Source organism: Doryrhamphus excisus, linkage group LG22 (assembly GCF_037039965.1).
Source record: "Doryrhamphus excisus strain RoL-2023G ecotype Guam linkage group LG22, RoL_Dexc_Guam_v1.1, whole genome shotgun sequence".
NCBI classification, from domain to species: domain Eukaryota; kingdom Metazoa; phylum Chordata; class Actinopteri; order Syngnathiformes; family Syngnathidae; genus Doryrhamphus; species Doryrhamphus excisus.
In genome coordinates, this window is record NC_136378.1 from 1,710,498 (window position 1) to 1,735,680 (window position 25,183).

Here is a 25,183-nt window from a genome sequence, read left to right on the forward strand (position 1 = left end):
ACATGAAAAACAATTTCCAATCATAATAATTCAAAAATAATAGAGAAGAATATAAATGTGAGGAGAGAAAGTCAATAAATCCAACTAAAATGTGGGTTTATGTTGCAGGCAATTGAATTGAATCATAACATCTTAGATGGAGAGGCAGAGAATTTACATGAGATTAAAAAAAAACAACTTATACTGCAATTAAAAATAGTAACTAAAGTACTTTGGGGATTCGTGTTCAGTATTTGATGTGTCATGTGGGGGTTAAATGCATCCATTCTGCTGAATCAGAGTGGTCATGTGATGTTCCTGTGGCGTGCCTTGTCAGCTGATTTATACAGTTTAGAATGTATGAATGATAAACTTAATGAACCTCGTTGGACTGTCAACCGACAATATGAATAATGACAAAATATGATTTCTCAAATAGAATGTCAATCAACATACTCCCATTGTAATTAAAATAGGACTCGCTGAACAGAAACAATGACAAAGTGTGCATGACAAGGAGTCAAAGTGCCGCAAGTCGTACTGCATTGCAAACAAGGTATAGCGCTCACCTGCTGGCTCTCAAAGGTCCAGGTGCTGTCAGGTAAAGAGGCGTCCAGGACGCTGATGACCTCCTTAAAGTCAGCGGTGCTGCTGGGCTTGACCAAAGTGAAATCACTGTACTCGGACACGGGAGACATGCACGACCTGAAGGAGTGACTCTGAGACATGACGTCTCCTCCCAGAACCTCCACGTACTTGATAGGTCCATCAGTGTTGAGCTGAATGTGCAGCTTTCTGTTGGGTTTCTTGTCCTCATCACAGTGTGTCCGTCTCATGCAGCAACTAGCGCTGCTTCTGCTGCTCCTCATGCATTTCACCGCTAAGATGAGCAAAGTCACCAGAGACAGCACGGACACCGAGGCCAGAGACACAATCAAATAAAGTGTGATTCTGCCGCTTGTCTTACTGGGCTCGGACGCCTTGTGTCTCAGCTCCAACATGGGCTCGCTCACACCGTCCTCCAGCAGGATGGACAGCGTGACGGTGGCCGACTGGACCGCTTCCCCGTCATCCTGGACCTCTACAATCAGCCTCTGAGAGGAGTCGTCGTGCTCGGACACAGCACGTTTAGTCCTCACCTCCCCTGTGTACACACTGACCATGAACAAAGAGGCGTCTGTGGCCTCCGACACTTTGTAGGAGATCCACGCGTTGTGACCCGAGTCCGCGTCCACCGCCGTCACCTTGGTGACCAAGTGGCCCGCTTTGGCCGTGCGGGGAACCCTGAGATGGGAGGCCGCGTGGGGGGAAGGGTAAATGACAGCGGGGGCGTTGTCGTTCTGGTCCAGGATAAAAACATGGACGGTGGCGTTGGTGCTGAGAGATGGAGAGCCCTGGTCCTTTGCCTGAACCTGAATGTGAAACACTTTGACTTTCTCGTAGTCAAACGAGTGCATGCTGTAGATGCTGCCGTTCTCAGAGTTCATGTAGACGTAAGACGACACCGACACGTCGTGCACCTTAGAGTCCACGATGGAGTAAGTCACTTTGGCGTTTTCGCCGGCGTCCAGGTCGCATGCAGACACCGAGTACAGTATAGAGCCTGCTACTCCGTTCTCTTTTAAATAAACATTATAAGAACTCTGGGAGAATACAGGAGGGTTGTCATTGACATCGGTGATGCTGACGGCTATGGTTTTCTTACTGGAGAGAGGAGGAGATCCTGAATCGGTGGCTGTGATCTCAATCTTATACTCAGACACTCTCTCTCGGTCTAAAGCGCCACTGGTGACCAGTTCATAATTGTTAGAAAATGATGCTTTGAGGGCAAACGGATATTTTGTGGGGAGATGTAACGTAACTTTACCATTATTACCGGTGTCGTCATCTCTGGCATTGAGTAAAGCTACTACAGTCCCGTTAGGCGAGTCTTCACGCACAGGCTTTGCATTAGAAGTGAGTATTATTTCTGGGGCGTTGTCGTTTACATCTAAAACTTCAACATGGACAGTACAATGACCCTCCATTCTAGGAACGCCTTTATCTTTAGCAGTTATGTCTATTTCATAATTTGATGTGGACTCAAAATCTAAAATTCCTTTTAAAAGTATGGTGCCGGTTATACTGTCAATGCTAAATGTAGAGAGGACATTTTCAGGCGTGTGAGCGCCAAAAAAATATTCTATTTCTCCATTTGGGCCATCGTCCATGTCTGTGGCTTTTGTCTGCAAGATGCTTGCACCTTTTTCAAGGTTTTCAACCACAGACACTTTATATAATGTTTTCTCAAAGGCAGGAACATTATCATTATTGTCAAGGATTTTTACTGTAACTTGTGAAGTCCCCGATTTCACAGGGTTGCCTCCATCCAGAGCTGTAATTAAGAGCTGATGGACGGACTTTTTCTCTCTATCTAAAGGTTTTACTAAAACCAGCTCAGGTACTTTTCTGCCTCCTGCAACCTCTTTGAGTCTAATATTGAAACACTCGTCTTTACTGAGCGTGTACGTTTTGAGCGAATTAGCGCCCACGTCTGGATCAATGGCGCTTTCTACAGGAAAACGGACCCCAATTACTGTAGATTCTGCAATCTCCAGCGTGACGTCATTCGAGGGGAACCGCGGCGCGTTATCATTGATGTCCTGTATTTCAACCTCCACACGGAAAAGCTGCAACGGGTCCTCGACGACGACCTGCAGAGGGAGCACGCAGCTGGCGCTTTGTCCGCATAAAGCCTCTCTGTCTATCCTGTCATTGACCAGCAGCTCGCCCTTCCCCGCATCCACGCTGAAATACTGCTTACCAGCCTCGGAGGCGACACGCAGCTTGCGCTCAAATATCTCAGACAGTCCCAAAGACAGATCTTTGGCTAGATTTCCCACCACAGACCCTTGTTTCAGCTCCTCCGGGATGCTGTAACGAGTCTGCGCATCCACTGTAGTCCACAAGAGGAAGACGTGATGCCACAAAAGAGCCTGCCATCTCCAGTCTCGGTATCCTATTGTCTTTGTCATCCTTGCTCCGTCACAATGCAAACATCCACGTCGATTTGGCCAAAGAAATCCTCCTGAAATTCAGCACCGCGGATGTGAATCCGTGATAAAATAGTCCCCATTTACAGAGCATGGCTCGGAGGATTTTTTTTATGAATGAAAATATCACAAAAAAACCGTATTCTCTGCACATACACGCACACGCACACGGACAAGCTCTCTCTCTCTCTTCCTCTTGCTGTTGAATACTGAGATGAAGCTGCGTGGGGGCGGGGACTAGATTGCTTTGTACAGTCCTGAATCCTATTGGACCACAGCACCAGAGCCTTTCCACCAATGGGAGCTCAGCTGACGCTCACACTGAAAGCTTCTCTCTCCTTCTCCTCCAACACCAGCAGGAGCTAAAGTCACTAAAGTATGCAATATAAGGGATTTATCCACTTAAATAGGAGCACATGTCAGTCATGTTGTCATTTAGGGTTTTTACATTTTCTGTCCAATGAGACTTGAGTTCAGTTTCGTTGCCAGGCAGAATTCAAGGAGGCAAAACCCACCGTTAGCACCAAAAATACAGCCTGATTGATGAGATGTCACCTGAACATACCAAGTCAAATTGTAGATTCAGAGACTATGAATATATACTAGTAATACACAACTGAATATTGACTTTATTGATTTACTAGGAGAATTGTTTTGTAATAAACAGCAAAAAACCTCAAAGAATCACTTAAATATCTACAATTGATATATTCTACAGTATTTATTCATACATGGTTTTGTTCAAAGTGATATTAAACCAGATATGATTTTCACAGAATTAACTATAAAGTATAGTTTTTTTTCCATTAATTGCTATTATACAAATTAATTGTTGATATTCCACCTAATTATTCATTCAATCATTTTCTACCGCTTTTCCTCACGAGGGTCGCTGGGGGTGCTGGAGCCTATCCCAGCTGCCTTTGGGCGAGAGGCGGGGTACACCCTGGACTGGTGGCCAGCCAATCCCAGGGCACATATAGACAAACAACCATTCACACTCACATTCATACCTATGGACAATTTGGAGTCGCTAATTAACCTAGCATGTTTTTTTGGAATGTGGGAGGAAACCGGAGTACCCGGAGAAAACCCACGCATGCACGGGGAGAACATGCAAACTCCACACAGAGATGTCCGAGGGTCGGGAAAGACAAAATAAGAAGCCAAAAAGTTACCACTTCCACACAAAATAGGAGGAGAACTCAGTCATTTTCTATTGCTTATCCTCACAAGGGTCGCGGGGGTGGGTGCTGGAGCCTATCCCAGCTGTCTTCAGGCGAGAGGCGGGGTACACCCTGGACTGGTGGCCAGCCAATCACAGGGCACATATAGACAAACAACCATTCACACTCACATTCATACCTATGGACAATTTGGAGTCGCTAATTAACCTAGCATGTTTTTTTGGAATGTGGGAGGAAACCGGAGTACCCGGAGAAAACCCACGCATGCACGGGGACAACATGCAAACTCCACACAGAGATGTCCGAGGGTCGGGAAAGACAAAATAAGAAGCCAAAAAGTTACCACTTCCACACAAAATAGGAGGAGAACTCAGTCATTTTCTATTGCTTATCCTCACAAGGGTCGCGGGGGTGGGTGCTGGAGCCTATCCCAGCTGCCTTTGGGCGAGAGGCGGGGTACACCCTGGACTGGTGGCCAGCCAATCACAGGGCACATATAGACAAACAACCATTCACACTCACATTCATGCCTATGGACAATTTGGAGTCGCTAATTAACCTAGCATGTTTTTGGAATGTGGGAGGAAACCGGAGTACCCGGAGAAAACCCACGCATGCACGGGCAGAACATGCAAACTCCACACAGAGATGGCCGAGGGTGGAATTGAACCCTGGTCTCCGAGCTGTGAGGTCTGCGTGCTAACCACTAGACCGCCGTGCCACCCGCCACCTAATTAAAATCTACTAATTAACACACTACATTTTCAGTCATGGTCGCCGACTATGATGCCAACTAGTATGCTATTATTAAGTGTTGGCACGTGATTCAGGAACAAAGTAATAAAATCCCATCACAACAGTCATTGTCCACCATCTTTGATGGTGTTAAAGAATCAGAGTAGAATTATGGCACCATGTGCATAAGTCAAATTAATTTCTAGAAAAATACATTCATCACTGCAAGTTGCACTGCATTGCAAACAAGGTATAGCGCTCACCTGCTGGCTCTCAAAGGTCCAGGTGCTGTCAGGTAAAGAGGCGTCCAGGACGCTGATGACCTCCTTAAAGTCAGCGGTGCTGCTGGGCTTGACCAAAGTGAAATCACTGTACTCGGACACGGGAGACATGCACGACCTGAAGGAGTGACTCTGAGACATGACGTCTCCTCCCAGAACCTCCACGTACTTGATAGGTCCATCAGTGTTGAGCTGAATGTGCAGCTTTCTGTTGGGTTTCTTGTCCTCATCACAGTGTGTCCGTCTCATGCAGCAACTAGCGCTGCTTCTGCTGCTCCTCATGCATTTCACCGCTAAGATGAGCAAAGTCACCAGAGACAGCACGGACACCGAGGCCAGAGACACAATCAAATAAAGTGTGATTCTGCCGCTTGTCTTACTGGGCTCGGACGCCTTGTGTCTCAGCTCCAACATGGGCTCGCTCACACCGTCCTCCAGCAGGATGGACAGCGTGACGGTGGCCGACTGGACCGCTTCCCCGTCATCCTGGACCTCTACAATCAGCCTCTGAGAGGAGTCGTCGTGCTCGGACACAGCACGTTTAGTCCTCACCTCCCCTGTGTACACACTGACCATGAACAAAGAGGCGTCTGTGGCCTCCGACACTTTGTAGGAGATCCACGCGTTGTGACCCGAGTCCGCGTCCACCGCCGTCACCTTGGTGACCAAGTGGCCCGCTTTGGCCGTGCGGGGAACCCTGAGATGGGAGGCCGCGTGGGGGGAAGGGTAAATGACAGCGGGGGCGTTGTCGTTCTGGTCCAGGATAAAAACATGGACGGTGGCGTTGGTGCTGAGAGATGGAGAGCCCTGGTCCTTTGCCTGAACCTGAATGTGAAACACTTTGACTTTCTCGTAGTCAAACGAGTGCATGCTGTAGATGCTGCCGTTCTCAGAGTTCATGTAGACGTAAGACGACACCGACACGTCGTGCACCTTAGAGTCCACGATGGAGTAAGTCACTTTGGCGTTTTCGCCGGCGTCCAGGTCACATGCAGAAACCGAACACAAAATATGACCTGGAGAACTATTTTCTTTAACATAAACGGTATAATGAGGCTGCGAGAAAACTGGCGGGTTATCATTTACATCTAATAGATCTACATCAATTATTTTTTCACTTGATAGTGGAGGTTTTCCAGAGTCAGTAGCACGAATCTTAACTCGATATTGAGCATTTTTTTCCCGATCAAGCTGTCGGTTTGTGACTAACGAGTAATGGTTAGAGACCGATGGCTTTAACGTAAACGTGGGGTCAGAGGGCAAACTAAGGGTCACCTTGCCGTTATCTTTTGAGTCGGGGTCTCTTGCGCTAATCAGAGCAATAACGGTCCCTACGGCGGAGTCTTCCGGCACCGGGCTGGTCAGCGACGTCACAATTATTTCCGGAGCATTGTCATTAATGTCAATTATTTTAATTTCCACAGCGCAATGCCCCTCCATTTTGGGATTCCCTTTGTCTTTCGCAGTTATGTCAAATCGGTGGATAGAACTCGTTTCGTGGTCTAACACCCCTTTCACGACGACAGCACCGGTAGAAGATTCGATATCAAATAACGATAAAATGACATCTGATGTCTGCTCAGCAAATGCATATTCAATGTCTCCGTTTAACCCTTCATCTGCATCCGTGGCTTTAACTTGTAAAATGTGACTTCCTGCTGTGGCCTTTTCGCTGACATTAGTTTCATAGAGCTGCTTATCAAATTGAGGTGCGTTGTCGTTATTATCAAGGACTGTTATTGTAATTTCTGACGTCCCTGAACGCACCGGATCGCCGCCATCTAAGGCAGTGAGAATGAGATGGTGGACAGGCAGCTTTTCACGATCGAGAGCTTTTTCTAGCACCAGTTCAGGGATTTTTCTTCCATCTTTTTGAGTTTTTACTGCTAATTTAAAATTGTCGTTTTTGCTGATGAGATAGGAGCGGACAGAATTAGCGCCAACATCAAGATCTTGCGCACTTTCTAAAGGAAACCGTGCACCGGGATTGAATTGCTCGGCTATTTTTAATATTTTTTCCGCAGCGAGAAAACTAGGAGCGTTGTCGTTAATGTCCAATATTTCAATTTCGACCCGATGCAGCTGTAAAGGGTTGTCAATCACCAGCTCCAGCGGCAGCAGACATGCCGCTCTTTGTGCGCACAGCTCCTCCCTGTCGATTCGATCCGTCACCAGCAGGTCTCCCTTCCCGAGGTCCACGCTGAAATACTGCTTCCCGGCCTCCGAGGTGATGCGCAGTTTCCGTCGGTGCAGCTCCGATACAACCAAACCCAAATCTTTGGCCAGGTTCCCCACCAACGAGCCTCGCTTCAGCTCCTCCGGGATGCTGTAGCGCGTCTGCGCGTCTATTGTACTCCACAATAGGGAGAAGCGGTGGCACCACCACAGCACCTGCCACGCAGGCAATTTCTTCCACATTATTCCACCTTCAGCAAAATACCATCAATCCAATCAATCAGTCCGATGCGCAAACAGGCGCTAAGTAATCCAGCGCAAAAAAAATGTGTCCTGACATGTAATAATAAAAGAGATAGTCATGCTTTTGTGCGCATGTAGCCCTCCCCCCCCTGAGCACTATACTACATTGGGGAGGCAGGCTGCGATGAAGCAACCAGACGGTTAGATCTCTTTGTACAGCTCTCACTGTCATTGGTCAACACCGAGTACACGTTACAGCCTATCCGGGAAGGGGCAGTGACGTCACAACATACACACTCTTCAGCATAGCCAGTAACATTGACAATACCGAGTAATGGAACTAATTGTACATTTCTTTTTTTTCTACAATTTGACTCAATTATATGATCAATTAATATGTTTAGGAGTCATTAAATCATGTTTCACCATGTATTTATATCATACTTGTACAATAAATACCAAAGAAATAATACTTTTATTTGCAGTACCAAATAAAATCTTTCATTGTACATGATGCAAGTAACTATGCAAGTACAACATACATTAACAATACAATTTCAATGCACAAATACTGCATTTTAGTTGAGTTACTTGTAGATTTTCTTAATTTTTTCTGCAATTTTATTAAATTATATGATTAATATTTATTATTAATATGATTGGGATTTATTAAATCACTTAAAGACTGCTGATATGAAGAACCACAATGCTTTACAGCTATCTATAATGCACCTAAGTTCCTGCAGCACACACACACACACACACACACACACACACACACACTCTCTCTCTGACAAGGCTCTTCATTGCCTTCCTGTGGCTAACTAGAGCAATTGCAGCCTGTGTATACGTCATCACGTCCACGCTGCATGATGCAAAAGGCAAATAATCCGACGTAAAGTACCCGGATGGAGGTCTGTGGAGCAATCCGAAGGGGAGGGGTAGGTGATATCTCTCTACGGTGAAGATGATTTAAGAATTTGTTTGCTTTCTATGTCATTTGATTTTAAATGTTATTACAGTCACTTTTTCTACATATAAATATCATTTGGTGTATTTTTGCATCCCTCCGACAGGGAAGTAATAAACCACTATGGAAATAATAAATAGTCCACGACTATACTGCTAAAATTCACTACCATCATGGTTAAAAAAAAGCAATATTGTGTAGTCAATATATATATTTTGGTACAAACGTCATATAAGCATCCGTTTTATATAAGCTGTCTGCTGTGCGGGGCTGTGGGCGACAGAGGGAGGTGTGGAGAGGCAGTCAGCGAGCAGGGAGGGAGGGAGGGAGGGAGGGAGAGCGAGCCGGGGAGATGCTTTCAGCACCACGCGAGTGGACAGCGCCACACAGGCGGTCGACTGCTGCATCTGCAACCCACACTGCTGGTACACATTGAGGACACTTTCTATGTTACTGTTGTCATGGCAACGAGTGATATGCACTGACATGACAGGTCAGGAGGTCAAATATATATCATGTAAAAGACTTGTTTATGTGTTGTAAAACATCAAGCAACACAAACATACAGGTGAAATAGATGTGTAGAGTATAAGTAAATAATCACTTACCTGCAACAACAGTATAACGATGCACCGTCATGACTGTCAATCAAGTGTCTATCACTGTGGTTAAAGTTTGCAGTGGACTGTGCTGAACGGGAGGTGTTTATAATATTTTGCATTTCTCGTGTAGTGAAATATAAACATTAGAAACAGCTGATGCACTCCAAACGTTGTTTACATCAGCCTTAAAGTGCAACAAAGAGTATTACATTTAACCAAATAGGATGCTATAGCTTGTTATAAGTACTTTTAAGACGATACTATGTTGTGAAAAGTAATTATGCAGTATATGTATGCATGTATGTGTGTGTTGGATGGATTTAAGGTGTCATTTAAAGTGGAAGAGGTGAAATTAATTTTACTTAAACTATATTAGGAAAGCAGGAAGTGAACAAATGTAACAGTTACTGATTGGAAAAATACCAGATGGAGGGGTAGGATTTAATAAGTTTTACTGTGAACTGATTATGGGATGCACTCAATTGTAATCTGATGCATGTTCAAATGAAATAAAACCATTATTGTTATCAATTAGCTAAGGTTATTGATTATTGAATATTATATAGGTATTGAATAATAAAAACATACAAAACAACTTGTTAGCTGATGTTCTACTACGTGTGATTTGAAAGGCGAATAAGATTAAGTCTGTGTCAGATTCTGTGTGTTTTTTTTGTTGACCTTTGCTGTCTCCTCTGTTGTAGATGCCTCTGTCCATGGTGCTGGCTGAAGCCAGAGACACACCAGCAGTCACTTAGCTAATTACCTCAGCTCATATAGGTTCTGTTGTTTTGTGTTTGCCAGTTTGTTCTTCTCTTTGAGTCGAGTCACACCGTCCTGATTTTTCCTGCCTGCACGTGGCTTTCTTGGTTTGAGACCCAAGTTTGCTAAGCTCACTTTATGTTCTTATTTGTGTCGTTTGTGTCATTTGTTAAATTACAGTACATGAGAGTTTGGACTGTATGACAAAAGTCAACACACAATGTAAAAAATGTGTGTTTTTAGTGTAGTGCAGATGTGGACAGATGTGTCAGCCATTGTGACGTTGTGAACAAATGTGCATAATATGTTGAATTGTGTGTGTTGTTTGTGTGAGAAGTATATAGAAACACTTTCTTACCTTAAATGGAAAGAATCATGGATGATGAAGGAGTCAGGCATCCAGGAAGAGGCAGCAGGTGACGAGAAGACATGGAAGAGAAAAGAAAGAAAAGAGACTGGTCAGACCTCTGATGGGCATGCCAACCCTGCATTCAACCAACATACTTACCACGGAACCAAAATGTGTGCGTTTGACATGTCAGTTTTGTATTATGGCAGGTTGTTCTCATGATTGTGTTGTCGATAGTATAGAATTGACACCAGTGTGTTTCACATGCTTTTTATGTGTTCCATCTTTGAATTAACATAACGTATTATGAGCACATTATGACATAATATAAGTATTATATCTTGTTTACACTCTTAACAACAACAACTAATAAATCCTGTGAGAAAACATGCAAGCATTCAATTAGGTTTACAGTCTTAAAAATGGTATCTACTGTAATATTTTGCATTTTTTTTGTTGTACTTTATATCCGGAAAATAGTATGGGCATAAAAAAATATCAAAAATATTGAAAGGAACTGTTAAAGACTGAAAAACAGCCGTATGTAGAATATATGACTGAATATGTGCTGCATTAGTGCAGCACTAAGTCAGTAGCCTTAAACCGACAGCAGGGGGCCTGGAGGCGATGGTCAGTGACAATAATCCTTTATTCATGAGACTCATGGCTCAGATGTCAATGCTCACTGTCTTTGTGTCAGGGGAAACATATCAAAACGTATAAAAAATATATTTAAATAAGCATCCTGTTGTCTAAATGATAATAGACATACTGCTTGTGCACATAAATAAAACAAAAATGAAAAAATAGGTAAAAATAAATAATCTAGCTTATAGCACAATCAAAAATGTGTAAAAAAAATAATTTGTATACTATAAATATTAAAAAGCTTTGCAATAACCACGCCAAACATCTCAAATGGGAAAATCTAAAAAGGAGCCATGATCACCCTCCCCCCCTTCATCATCATCATCATCCCTATCAGCCCCCCCCTCCCTCGCCATGTTGTGAGAATGCTGCACCTCCCTGCCTAAACCAGGGGTGTCTGCTGTCCTCTCTCGCACATCCAAACACAGGAAGCCGACACACACGCCACTCCCGCTCACCCCCATCACTCACAAATGGTCCAGCCCTGCCTGTGAGTCAGCTTGTTGCCATGGTAACACATGCACCCTCTTGCATCCCACCCTGTTTCATACAAGCTGGCGACCATGGCTGAGAAACAAAAAGACCAATAAAAACATCACAGCGTGGAAGGAAATCATAAATGATAATTATTTGATGTTTTGCCCTGATAGGACAGTCACGACACTATGATCAATAAAAGCAATGCATCCGAGTAACACTGCCAGGAACTGGTAGGTAAAGAGACTTGGTTCAATCCACATGATCAATACATTGAAATGAAAATAAAATAAAAAGGACGCCGTAGTGTTAGCTGGCTTTGTATAGACAGAACAAAACGTCCCACATGGAGATATCTTTCTCTCAGCCTTTCTGCTGCAGAGTGGTGCAGCTGGAGTGGGGGAGGGGTGAGATGCAGGAAAGCAGAGCAGGAGCAGGAAGACTTTGGAAAAAAACAAGAAAGGCGACACTGGCCGTCATTTCCATGAGGGAACTGTGTCAAACACCGTCATCATGAGACAATATGCTATTAATCCTAATGATTAATTTGAACTAAATAGTAAAAATAGTCACAGCATAATGTGCTATTTCATATTGAAATCGCTGAAACTGACCACTGCGGAGAATTATAGATTTATATTTATATTTAAAAATGCCCTCTGTTACCAAAACAACAGAAGAGACTGAATGGGGATCACAGTAGACTTCATTCATTCATTTTCTACCGCTTGTGGTGGGTGCTGGAGCCTATCCCAGCTGTCTTCGGGCGAGAGGCGGGGTACACCCTGGACTGGTGGCCAGCCAATCACAGGGCACATATAGACAAACAACCATTCACACTCACATTCATACCTATGGATAATTTGGAGTGGCTAATTAACCTAGCATGTTTTTGGAATGTGGGAGGAAACCGGAGTACCCGGAGAAAACCCACGCATGCACGGGGAGAACATGTAAACTCCTAGCTGTGAGGTCTGCGTGCTAACCACTCGACCGCCGTGCCGAAGATAGCAATACTGAAGTAATAAATGTTATGTTTGTGTACATCTGCTTGAGTCTTAAGTGTACTTAACCCAACTTTGGGACTGTCCCACATTGTCCTGGCTAATCCTAAATGTAATCTTGTGCAGAGATTCAGCCAGTTGAGAAGACAACGCAAGCAGACGTTCTGAAAAGCTTTAAGATGCACATCAAAGTCAGATCAGTACACTGAACCTCCCCCCTTTTACATATTTGTATTCATATTTATGGATATTGTTAATAAACTAATGCGGGCGTGTGAGGTGCATTCACTGTCTGGAAGCACGCAAGCAATGTGGTCATGCATCTCTTGTCACACAGCAGCTGAACACGCAAGGCAGCGAGGAACATCACATCAGAGCTGGGGACAATGCTATGGAATCTTCTGCACGTGATTGGATAGATTTGTGGTCAATGTTGATGATTGGAGGGCTTCAGTAAGTGCGGTTAGATAACAACTTTGAGAAAATGGGTGATAAAATGTAACAATATGTTGACAAAAAGGATGATGCTTACAAAGAAATGTCTGAACAACTCATGTAGGCTTCTAAAAGAAACCCAAAGGAAGAACTGCTGTACTCAGTGGCGTCATTAGGCCTATTTTAGGGGGACTTAAGCCCTCCTAAAATTTTCTCAAGTCCCCCAAAATAATTTAATAATTTTTATTGGATTTTTAAAAAATTTAATAGATTTTTTAAATTATTTTTATTGATTTTTTAATTTTTTTTATTGATTTTTTAAAACCAAAAAAATCAGACAAATTTTATATAATAGGGCAAAAGCAGGCTAATAAGCAAGCCAATAAGCAGCCTAATACTAGCCTACTGCTACTACTAATAGTAGTAGTAATAATCATAATAATAATAATGATAGTAATAATAATAGGCTAATTAATAATATAATAATGATTATTATATCATTGATCACTGTCCACTGGATTTGCAGTATAGATTGTGTGTACTTGTGTACATTTAATGGTAGCCTAAAACTATTGAGTATCTCTCCTAAATCTGTCCAAAAGTGGGAAAGTTATATCCCGCTTCTTGTTCCTGATTTGTTTTTTTGGATTTTTAAAAAATGTTTACTACATTCATTCATAGCCTGTGCATCTCCAGGGGGCTAAGCCCCCCCTGTCCTAAAAACCTAGTGACGCCCCTGGCTGTACTAATAATATAATTGGAATTTAACGCAGCAAACTAACACACACACGGAATCAGGTGGCCTGTGACATCATGACCACAACACTTTCAGTATCACGTCTTAGGTATGATATTATATATATAAGATGTTTTCAAACTATGTTGCTGACCAAGTGCTCATTAGCAGCACGATTAGTATGTGATGCCGCTGCAGCTCTGAGCACTGATAGCCGTCATTAAACGATTAGTTAGCCCACTTTCATCCATTGTGGAACACATGCAGCCTCTGTCCTAGTTTATGCATCCCCTCATCTTTTGTTACATAACCTCGCTCATCACATCCCTTTGTCTTTTGGTTCCACCACCTCAAATATCTCACCCAGTTTCTGTTGCTATACAGGACATTGTTTAGAGCCTATTATAACGTCGTCATGCACGTTTTTCCCATTTCAGGACACAAAGACGGCTATATTCAGAGTAAAATGGCGGCCAAGCATCACAAACACAAGTCCTGCACAGGGATGATGCTTGTGCAGGGGACCACGTGCCTCCTCCCTTCCGCTCCCCTCCCCCGCAGCCTGTCTCTGTCCTCCTCTCCCATCATCTTTCGCCCTCTCCATCACGACAGCACCAACTGATTCTATCTTCTCCATTCAATTGCATGTTAAAACAACATTACTGCCCAACACTTGGCATTGTAAACGTCCATTGGTTGCATCTATTCCTGCGCTTTTGTTCCTATGTGTAGCGGCGGCACGCTATAGGGAAGTAGGTCACTGGGAAAATAGTGCACTGCATATTTGTGTGCTTCTATGTGGGAGCAATCAGAGGCAAAATTTGGCAGGAGTGAACACCCTATTTGTATTGATCATAAATGCAATGACACTAACTATGACACTACTCCTTTAAATGCAACCTTAAATGATGTATTGCATGAATTAGAATGAAGGCAGAAAATACTGTTAAGAATACAACAAACAGACATCATCACCTACAAGATACAAATAGTGGAATGCTATAAGCAAGAAAATACACCCAAGAAATATCACTATACACCATTCAGGAAATAGTACACAATGTTGTATGTTGGCAAGTAGGTCAAATAGATGCATTGTGTAAGCTATATGACAACAAAAGCTGAACTCTTAAAAGAGAGGGAGGAGTGAAATTCATTCATTCATTCATTTTCTACCGCTTTTTCCTCACGAGGGTCGCAAGGGTGCTGGAGCCTATCCCAGCTGTCTTAGGGCGAGAGGCGGGGTACACCCTGGACTGGTCGCCAGCCAATCACAGGGCACATATAGACAAACAACCATTCACACTCACATTCATACCTATGGACAATTTGGAGTCGCTAATTAACCTAGCATGTTTTTTTTTTGGAATGTGGGAGGAAACCGGAGTACCCAGAGAAAACCCACGCATGCACGGGGAGAACATGCAAACTCCACACAGAGATGGCCAAGGGTGGCGAAAGACAAAATAAGAAGCCAAAAAGTTACCACTTCCACACAAAATAGGAGAACTCTCATTCATTCATTTGGGGTGGAATCGAACCCTGGTTCATGTAAATTGGATAAAATTACAGTGGGGGTGTAGGGGTTAGAATAACTCCAAAATACCACATTCCAAAAAATACAAGTTGCCCAGAAAGGGTTGCCGTGGTTGCCAAATATACTCCAGCAGCAGTAATAATTCATAATTATGAATACAGAATGTCAACCAGGATATGAACGAATGAATGAATGGATCTCACCTCTTCCAGCAAATTATCCAAGTCAGTTTTCGGCCTGGGTACCGTCCTAGTGCAGTCCCCACTCAGGGTGCTTTGACTGATCTGGCGGGAAAACTTCAGATCGCTTTTCCGGGAATCAGTAGTTCCGCATACGTCGTAAGTAAAAGCCTGCTTCAACGTACCAGAACCGTCCACGTCGGCGTACAGAGGCGGGTAGTACGGAATGACCGGAAGTGCCCCGTTCGATTTAAAAAACAGGCGCTCCTGTCTCCATCGGTACACTTTGACCGATATGATGAGCACCAAGCAGGTGATGAAGAGGAAGGAGACCACAGCCAAAGCCAAGACTAAGTAAAAAGTCAGCTTGTCATTGTACTCCTTGTCGTGCATGCTAAAGTCAGTGAACTCTGACAGCACTTCAGGGAAGCTGTCCGCCACCGCCACGTTAACAATGACTGTAGCTGAACGAGAGGGCTGCCCGTTGTCCTCCACTAGAACAGTCAGTCTTTGTTTGACAGCATCTTTATCAGTGACTTGGCGGACAGTTCTTATTTCTCCATTGTGTAGGCCCACTTCAAACAGCGCCCTGTCTGTGGCTTTGTGCACTTTATAGGAGAGCCAGGCGTTCTGTCCAGAGTCCACATCAACAGCCACCACTTTAGTCACCAGGTAGCCCACATCTGCTGAACGAGGCACCATTTCGGCTAACACCGAGCCGCTTGTCTGGACCGGGTACAGGACCTGGGGGGCGTTGTCGTTCTGGTCTTGGATCAGGATGCGAACGCTGACGTTGCTGCTGAGAGGAGGAGATCCTCCGTCTTGAGCTCGGACTCGAATAACAAAGTCTTTAGTTTGCTCGTAGTCAAAAGAACGCACGGCCATGATCTCCCCGCTTTCTGCATTTACAGTAAAAAAGTCTGAAGCTGACATTCCTTGAAGCGGATCATCCTCAAGAAAATAAGAAATGCGCGCGTTGTTTCCTGAATCTTTATCGCTGGCTTTAACGCCGAGAAAAGGAACGCCAGGAATGTTATTCTCAGTTACGGATGCGGAATAAAACGCACGTGGAAACAAAGGGGCGTGGTCATTTACATCTGATAGTTTAAGATGAATCGTCGTATTAGCAGAGCGAGGCGGAGTGCCCTCGTCTATTGCTGTTAGCGTTATATTATATTCCGGTACTGTCTCTCGGTCCAAAACATCATCAGAAACCAAAGTATAAAAATTAAGCGATGAGGGTTTTATTTTGAAGGGCAAATCATGACTAAGGAAGCACTTCACTTGACCGTTCATACCTGAGTCTAGATCCTTAATGTTAAGCATGGCTATTGTGGTTTCCAAAGGGGAATCTTCTGGTATGGGATTGGAGAGTGAAATGATGCTAATGACAGGATCGTTGTCATTTAAATCCACTAGATCTATCATCACCTTGCACGTGTCTCTAAGCCCCCCTTTATCAGTGGCCTCCACGTCTATTTCATACTGCTTGACTTTCTCGTAATTAAGATCACCCACGACGTGGATGTCTCCTGTGTTCGGGTGGATGCCAAACACAGATGAAGCCACGTCACTGTTGCGTGAGAATGAATACACAACCTCGCCGTTCGATCCCGTATCTACATCCGTGGCGCTGACTTGCATGATCCGTGTCCCCACTGGGGAGTTTTCAGGTACATTGACTTTGTAGCGGGACTGGCTGAAAACTGGCGCATTGTCATTTGCATCTAATACAATGACGTTTATCCTGACGGAGCTCGATTTGGGGGGGTCGCCGCCATCATACGCAGTTAAAGTGAGCCTGTGCTGCGCCTGCATTTCTCTGTCTAGTAAAGCATCCAGTATCATTTCGGCATATTTGGTACCGTCAGGACGAGAGAGTATATTTAATTTAAAATGATCAGCAGGGCTGAGAGTGTACGTATGCAAAGAATTCGAACCTGCGTCAGTATCTTTGGCGCTGTCGAGTGAAAACCGAGCCCCCTTTACAGCAGATTCACTTATTTCGAAATTCATTTCCCTTTTTGTAAATACAGGAGCGTTATCATTAATATCAAGAATCTCCACATCGACGTGATGGAGCTCCATGGGGTTATTTAGGATGATTTGGAAATGCAAAGAGCAAGGAGACACTTGGCCGCACCTCTCCTCTCTGTCTATTCTCTGCTTAATTTCTAGGGTCCCTTTGTCCAAATTCAGAGCGATGTACTCACTGCTGTCCTCTGTGAATATTCTGGCACGCCCGGATTTCAACCTTTGCACATCCAAACCGACGTCCTTAACGATGCTGCCAACAATGGAGCCCATCGCCATTTCTTCTGGTATGGAATAACGGACATGAGCGGCAGCCACGTAAACGTCCACGGCAAACAGGCAAATAAACAACATCCTCCAAGAGAAGAGAAAATGATTCCACATCCTGATTTAATCCTAAATGAAGTGGATCGAGTGGATGTGAGGAAAAGGAGCTTTCCCGTCGATGTGTTGCACGACATTAAATGAGACCAGCAAAGAGCAGCAGACACTTAAATTAGGAACCTTCTCCTCACATTGACCGACAGCGGCACTTAGAGACGAAAATGAGAATTACACTCTTGTCTACAATAAAATACATAGCACTGCATACATGTGTTACTTCAGAGAAGAATATAAGCAAAGTTTATATTTTGTAACACGCTAACCTCTAGAGGAGAGTCAGGTTCATCCAGGATGTTCTTCTGCATGGTGCCTGTAGAACTTGGGTCCATGACCAGCACGTTGTGACTAGCAGCTCTGTCCAACTTCATGTCGCTTTTTCTGGAGTCGGTGGTCCTGCACACCTCGTAATTGTACACGTGCGGGAGAGTCCCCGTCCCCAAAGTGTCCGAGTAACGTGGCGGATAATACGGAATGACAGGGAGGTTGGAGTGGTACAGGATGCGAGACCGTCTCCACCTGTACACTTTGACCGATATGATAAGCAGCAAGCAGGTGATGAAGAGGAAGGAGACCACAGCCAAAGCCAAGACTAAGTAAAAAGTCAGCTTGTCATTGTACTCCTTGTCGTGCATGCTAAAGTCAGTGAACTCTGACAGCACTTCAGGGAAGCTGTCCGCCACCGCCACGTTAACAATGACTGTAGCTGAACGAGAGGGCTGCCCGTTGTCCTCCACTAGAACAGTCAGTCTTTGTTTGACAGCATCTTTATCAGTGACTTGGCGGACAGTTCTTATTTCTCCATTGTGTAGGCCCACTTCAAACAGCGCCCTGTCTGTGGCTTTGTGCACTTTATAGGAGAGCCAGGCGTTCTGTCCAGAGTCCACATCAACAGCCACCACTTTAGTCACCAGATAGCCCACATCTGCTGAACGAGGCACCATTTCGGCCAGCACCGAGCCACCTGTCTGGACCGGGTACAGGACCTGAGGGGCGTTGTCGTTCTGGTCTTGTATCAGGATGCGAACGCTCACGTTGCTGCTGAGAGGAGGAGAGCCTCCATCTTGAGCTCGGACTCTAAAGTGGAACTCTTTTAGATGCTCGTAGTCAAAAGAGCGTACCGAATGAATGACTCCGCTATCAGCGCTAACGGACACATATGAGGAGACCGGCACTCCGTTAACAGAGGAGTCCTCCAGGATGTAAGAGACACGAGCGTTCTGGTTCCAGTCAGCATCTCTGGCTTTCACTGTGAATATAGAGAGACCTGGTGTGTTGTTTTCTACAATGGAGGCCTCATATGAGCTCCTCTCAAAGACGGGCGCGTTGTCGTTTACGTCTGAGACGTGTAAGGTGAGAGTGACGCTGCTGGAGAGGGGGGGTACCCCCTCATCAGAGCATGTCACTGTGATGTTATACTCGCTGGATCTCTCTCGGTCTAATTCACTGTCTGTCACTAAACTGTAGAAACTATTAGACGTGGATTTCATTACAAAAGGAATATTATGATCAATACTACAATGCACTTTTCCGTTTTCACCAGAGTCAGCATCCTGGATATTTATCATGGTAACAACAGTACCGGGTTCAGCATCTTCTGATATCACGTTGGATTTAGACATTATATGGATGTCAGGTTTATTATCATTAATGTCAACGATATCAATAATAACTTTACATGAGTCTACTAATCCTCCATCATCACTTGCACGCAAATTAAGCTGAAATGTTTTCGCTTTTTCATAGTCAATCTTTCCTTTTAATTCAACCTGTCCGTTGTTTTCATTTACTCCAAACAAGCCGCGATTGTGATCGGATACACTTGAAATAGAATATGTAATTTTACCATTAGAGCCGTGGTCCGCATCGGTGGCCGTGACTGCGACAACAACGGTTCCAACTGCTGCGTTTTCTTCCACAGAAGCTTTATAAAGACGTTGTGTAAAAACGGGTGCATTGTCATTGGCGTCTAGAACTGTGATTAAAATATGCATCGTTCCGGTCATTTGCGGTTCTCCTCCGTCTACCGCAGTGAGAATGAGAGACAGGTGCTCGTTTTTTTCTCTATCCAGAGGCTTCTCCAACACCATCTCCACGTTCTTTGTTCCATCAGCCTGATCGAGTAATTTCACAACAAAATGCTCCGTGGGTTCGAGTTTATATGACTGCAATCCATTTAAACCCACATCCTCATCGATTGCACGGTCTAATATGAATTTAGCTCCGTTTACTGCGGATTCGCTGATTTTAAATTGCACGCTGTTCTTCTCAAACGACGGAGTGTTATCGTTAATGTCTGTGATCTCTACCGTCACGCTGTAGAACTCCATGGGGTTCTCTAAAATGATCTGAAAATGCAAAGCGCAAGGCGTCGTCTCGCCGCACAGCTCCTCTCTGTCTATCCTGTCTCCGATGAGAAGGAGCCCTCTGTCGTTATTTAACTCCACGTACTGGTGGCTGTCTGTGGTGAATATGCGAGCTTTGCCTGTTTTAAGCCTCCTCACGTCCAGACCAAAATCTTTGGCCATGTTGCCGACGAGGGAGCCTTTAGGCTGCTCCTCTGGAATGGAGTAACTGACCTGCCCGAGCACCAAGCTGGAAGAAAGGAGACAGAGAAAAAACACCACTTGCCCCCTCATTATTCCCTCGGATGCGCTGGAAAAGCTGAGATAAACGTTGTCCTCCACGGTTGAAAAGTCAAAACAAATATTTGTGATGAATATTCCAAAGGGGAGAGTCAAATCACGGTGATTTATTTCAAAATGAGGCGCAGCGTGCGGCCGGTGTGCTTCGGTTCATTGTCTTTATCTAAAATGAAGAGAGGATGCGCAAGAGCAGGGAGTCTGCGCCATATTTTACACACGTTAGCCAACAGCGGCGCTGTGAGTTCATATAGGGACACTGCACTGTGTGCAAAGCGTTATTTAAACTGCTTCAGTCAAACAATAACAGGAATGAGCAATTCTTGGGTACAGATATTTGACTTTTTATACTTTAGACCCCCAAAACGGGCAAAAACTACATTTGTAAAGTTTAGCTATGATGCAAATACACTGTGTCTAACATTAAAGTGGTCTTATTATACTTTTTTTCCACTTTTCTGACCTATAAATGCAGTTCAAATGTTGTATTCTCGTATTAAACAATGCCAAAGTTTCAGATAATGAGCTTTGTGGGTTTGGAATTGAGCCTGAAAGAAGTTTGGGATGGCTCAAAACGCTCGGTGTCAAAGGCACGGTAATGGGCTGACTTCAATGTTCATATAGTTAGGAAGCACTGTAAGCGTTTGACCAATCACTGTAGAGTAGGCGTGCCTGGAGGCGTGCCGTGGGTGGAATAAATTAAAACAGATTGTTTTGGCCGGAAGCACAAATCTAAGGAAATAAAGATAGAATAGGTGTAGATTATGCAAAATGTAAAAAGTTTACTGTGCGGGTTATTGTGTGCAGCTGCTCTATAGGAGACCACGACTCAATAAATAGGGTTGAAAAATTATCATAATTGTCTCGCTTTAATTAAAATGCCCAGGGAGACGTGTGGAATTCAAGAGAGGCAACAGAATAAAAAGGCAAAGCATATCGCTCTCCATGGTGCTGAAATGAAAAGCTTTGTAAAGTACAGTATTTTGGCAGTGACAGGCTTTGGATTTTTTTTTATAATTTAACTTTAATGCAGAGAAACTCTTTTTGGTGACTCAAAAATTGATATGTAATGGCCACTTACTGTTCAAGCGCTTGTTACATCACAACAAATTAAATCATACCGATGATTTGAATTTATATTGAAGTGAATGGTTGCATGATCATTGAGAAGAAGTTAGAGAGGAGCTACCAACATGGAGTTAAATGACATACACAGGTCATTTAAAGGCAGCTGAACCCCCCCCCCATACAAATCTAGAAAAGATAAGCAAAAAGCTGAAATGTGCTGAGCTTAACACACCAAAATATCTGAAAGATCACAGAAAGTACATCATCAAATAATATTTTCTTGGAAAAAAAACAACTCTTCCACCACACCATCAACAAAAGTCCAAAATATTCTGTCGGGGTTGTATGTATCAGCCAGAACACCATCATTACTGTAAATACAGGGGATCACAACAAGATGTTTACCATGTAACTTTGCCAGAAGACATGTCTAAAAACAAGGATGAGAAGACAAAAATCTGTAGAACAAAAAGACCAACTCCTGATCCAAAGCATACGGCATCGTGTGTTATGGAATGCTAAAGGAACTGCTCAATATGTTTTTGTAGTACTTCCGCCAACTGGGAAATGAGGTATTGTTTGACACTGACAAATAAATGGGTGGGTTTGGCATTTAGATAGTAAAGTTAGACAAAAACTACAGCAGACTCGAATGACTATCTGTGGACAGTTTGCACTTGAAGTGATTTTCATTGTTACTTAATTTTGAGAGTGCGGAAATGAAAGTATTATACACAAAATTGAGGTAATTTCTTAATTATAAATGATGTATTTTTGTCAAATGCCATAATAACTCAGGGCATAGTGGTATTTGTAAAACAAAGTCTAACCTCCAGAGGAGAGTCAGGTTCATCCAGGATGTTCTTCTCACTGTGCATCTTCTGCATGGTCCCTGTAGAACCGGGGTCCATGACCAGCACGTTGTGACTAGCAGCTCTGTCCAACTTCATGTCGCTTTTTCTGGAGTCGGTGGTCCTGCACACCTCGTAATTGTACACGTGCGGGAGAGTCCCCGTCCCCAAAGTGTCCGAGTAACGTGGCGGATAATACGGAATGACAGGGAGGTTGGAGTGGTACAGGATGCGAGACCGTCTCCACCTGTACACTTTGACCGATATGATAAGCAGCAAGCAGGTGATGAAGAGGAAGGAGACCACAGCCAAAGCCAAGACTAAGTAAAAAGTCAGCTTGTCATTGTACTCCTTGTCGTGCATGCTAAAGTCAGTGAACTCTGACAGCACTTCAGGGAAGCTGTCCGCCACCGCCACGTTAACAATGACTGTAGCTGAACGAGAGGGCTGCCCGTTGTCCTCCACTAGAACAGTCAGTCTTTGTTTGACAGCATCTTTATCAGTGACTTGGCGGACAGTTCTTATTTCTCCATTGTGTAGGCCCACTTCAAACAGCGCCCTGTCTGTGGCTTTGTGCACTTTATAGGAGAGCCAGGCGTTCTGTCCAGAGTCCACATCAACAGCCACCACTTTAGTCACCAGATAGCCCACATCTGCTGAACGAGGCACCATTTCGGCTAACACCGAGCCGCCTGTCTGGACCGGGTACAGAACTTGAGGGGCGTTGTCGTTCTGGTCTTGTATCAGGATGCGAACGCTCACGTTGCTGCTGAGAGGAGGAGAGCCTCCATCTTGAGCTCGGACTTTGAAGTGGAACTCTTTCAGATGCTCGTAGTCAAAAGAGCGTACCGCATGGATGACTCCGCTATCAGCGCTAACGGACACATATGAGGAGACCGGCACTCCGTTAACAGAGGAGTCCTCCAGGATGTAAGAGACACGAGCGTTCTGGTTCCAGTCAGCATCTCTGGCTTTCACTGTGAATATAGAGAGACCTGGTGTGTTGTTTTCTACAATGGAGGCCTCATATGAGCTCCTCTCAAAGACGGGCGCGTTGTCGTTCACGTCTGAGACGTGTAAGGTGAGAGTGACGCTGCTGGAAAGTGGGGGTACCCCCTCATCAGAGCATGTCACTGTGATGTTATACTCACTTGACCTCTCTCGGTCTAATTCACCGTCTGCGACAATACTGTAAAAAGTATCTGTAGATATAACTTTGAAAGGTGTATTTTCATTAATAGCACAACTAACCCTCCCGTTTTCTTCCGAATCTGGATCATTGACACTCATCACTGCTATCACTGTGCTGGCAGGCAAATCCTCTTCCACTGACGTGGATGATGAAATCATCTTAATGACAGGAGTATTGTCATTCACATCGCCCACGTCAATAATCACCTTGCTGGAATCAGACAGGCCTCCTCGATCGACTGCTTCAACATCAATCTCATATTTTTGGGCTTTCTCATAATCTAGTGGACCTTTCAAAATAAACCCTCCATCTTCAGTAATGTGAAATAATTTCGAAATGCTTCTCATGCTGCTTCCAATCACAAAGCTCACTTCTCCATTGGAGCCTTTGTCTGCATCAGAAGCACTCACTCTCGTAATGAGCGTTCCAGAAGGGGAGTTTTCCTTTATGCTGGCTTTATAAACGTGTTGTGTAAAAACAGGAGCATTATCGTTAACGTCGAGGACTTTAATTTGAATCTGCATTGTCCCTGACCGCTGCGGTTCTCCTCCATCTTGTGCAGTCAATAACAACGTTAAAAACTCATCTCTTTCTCTGTCTAAAGGCTTCTGTAAAATCATTTCCACTTTCTTACCGCTGTCGGACTGCCTGTGTAATTTCAGCACAAAATGATCATTAGGCTGCAGCGTGTAGCTCTGAAGCCCATTCAAGCCGATATCAGGGTCTATTGCTTTCTCCAACATGAATTTGGAGCCCACGACAGCTGACTCGCTTATCTCCAACACCCTCCCTTCCTTCTCAAACACAGGATCGTTGTCATTTATATCTGTGATCTCAACAGTCACAGGGAAAATTTCAATGGGTTGTTCCAATGCTATTTGGAAATGCAGAGCACAAGGCGTGGTCTCGCCACAAATAGCCTCACGATCGAGCCTCTCTTTGATAACCAGCACGCCTTTTCCCTTGTCGAGATGGACATAATCAGCGCTGCCTCCCGTGTGAATACGAGCCCTCCCCGCTTGTAAACGTTTAACATCCACACCTAAATCCTTAGCTATGTTCCCGATGAAGGATCCTTTCGTCATCTCCTCTGGAACGGAGTAGCTGACATGTCCGAGCACCGAAACGAGGCAGAGGACGAACAAAAACAGCAGCACTCGCAGCCTCATTGTTCGACAATGCGCCTCCGTATTTGCCGCAATTGCAGTAATATCCTCCCGTTTGCGCCACAAGCACGAATACAACAAAGTAAAAGCACCGATGTAATCACATTGGTGGTGAAAATGTTCCAGTGGAATATTCCAAAGTGTGTTTTCGTCGAGCGTCGAGCGTTCGCTTACGTGTCGAAGTCCTTTTGGGACTGAGAGCTCAGAGAGGGTGAATTTGTATGAATGTACAATCCACATTTAAGACATGGGGCAACAGCGGCCCGTAGAGTTCACATCGTGCAATTACACGTAGTGGGCACAAAAAAGACAATCACAACACTCCTTGAGCTACTATCACAAAGCTGTTGACAAAAATAGAAATCATACCATCCCATGACAAAGTACTAGTTCTAATTATGAATGACTAATAAGTAAAAATGTCTGAAAAAATAAATTCATTATAAAGGTAAACAAATAAACAAAAAGGAAAACTGAATTTATAGCCTATTTCATAAAATAATAATAATAATAAAAAA

The 25,183-nt window shown here is 44.2% G+C and overlaps 3 protein-coding genes across 41 annotated transcripts in view; all 3 read right to left on the reverse strand.

The window, feature by feature from the left end:
* Positions 1-25,183, reverse strand: part of LOC131110316 (protocadherin gamma-A4-like) — a 170,253-nt gene that overhangs the window by 30,300 nt on the left and 114,770 nt on the right. The window contains exon 1 of one of the 39 annotated variants that reach the window (XM_078788120.1): positions 22,287-24,906. The exons of 33 other annotated variants lie outside the window; for them this stretch is intronic. In XM_078788120.1, the coding sequence (XP_078644246.1) occupies positions 22,287-24,905 (2,619 nt within the window). In that variant the 5' untranslated portion in view covers position 24,906. Of the gene's footprint in view, positions 1-15,355; positions 17,992-18,012; positions 20,981-22,286; positions 24,907-25,183 lie in introns of those variants that run through there. 5 more of the 39 variants (XM_078788121.1, XM_058063335.2, XM_058063348.2 and 2 more) reach the window with 5 other exon arrangements.
* On the reverse strand, positions 66-3,907 carry LOC131110321 (protocadherin gamma-C4-like). The gene has a single exon (XM_058063360.2). The coding sequence runs from the start codon at positions 2,991-2,993 to the stop codon at positions 447-449; it is 2,547 nt and encodes an 848-aa protein (XP_057919343.2). The 5' UTR covers positions 2,994-3,907; the 3' UTR covers positions 66-446.
* On the reverse strand, positions 4,938-8,403 carry LOC131110324 (protocadherin gamma-C5-like). Its single transcript, XM_058063363.2, has one exon. The coding sequence runs from the start codon at positions 7,630-7,632 to the stop codon at positions 5,092-5,094; it is 2,541 nt and encodes an 846-aa protein (XP_057919346.2). The 5' UTR covers positions 7,633-8,403; the 3' UTR covers positions 4,938-5,091.

Bases quoted from the DNA above. Each gene is read 5' to 3' on its own strand.
- LOC131110321 (XM_058063360.2), bottom strand. From the start codon at position 2,993: ATGACAAAGACAATAGGATACCGAGACTGGAGATGGCAGGCTCTTTTG.
- LOC131110324 (XM_058063363.2), bottom strand. From the start codon at position 7,632: ATGTGGAAGAAATTGCCTGCGTGGCAGGTGCTGTGGTGGTGCCACCGC.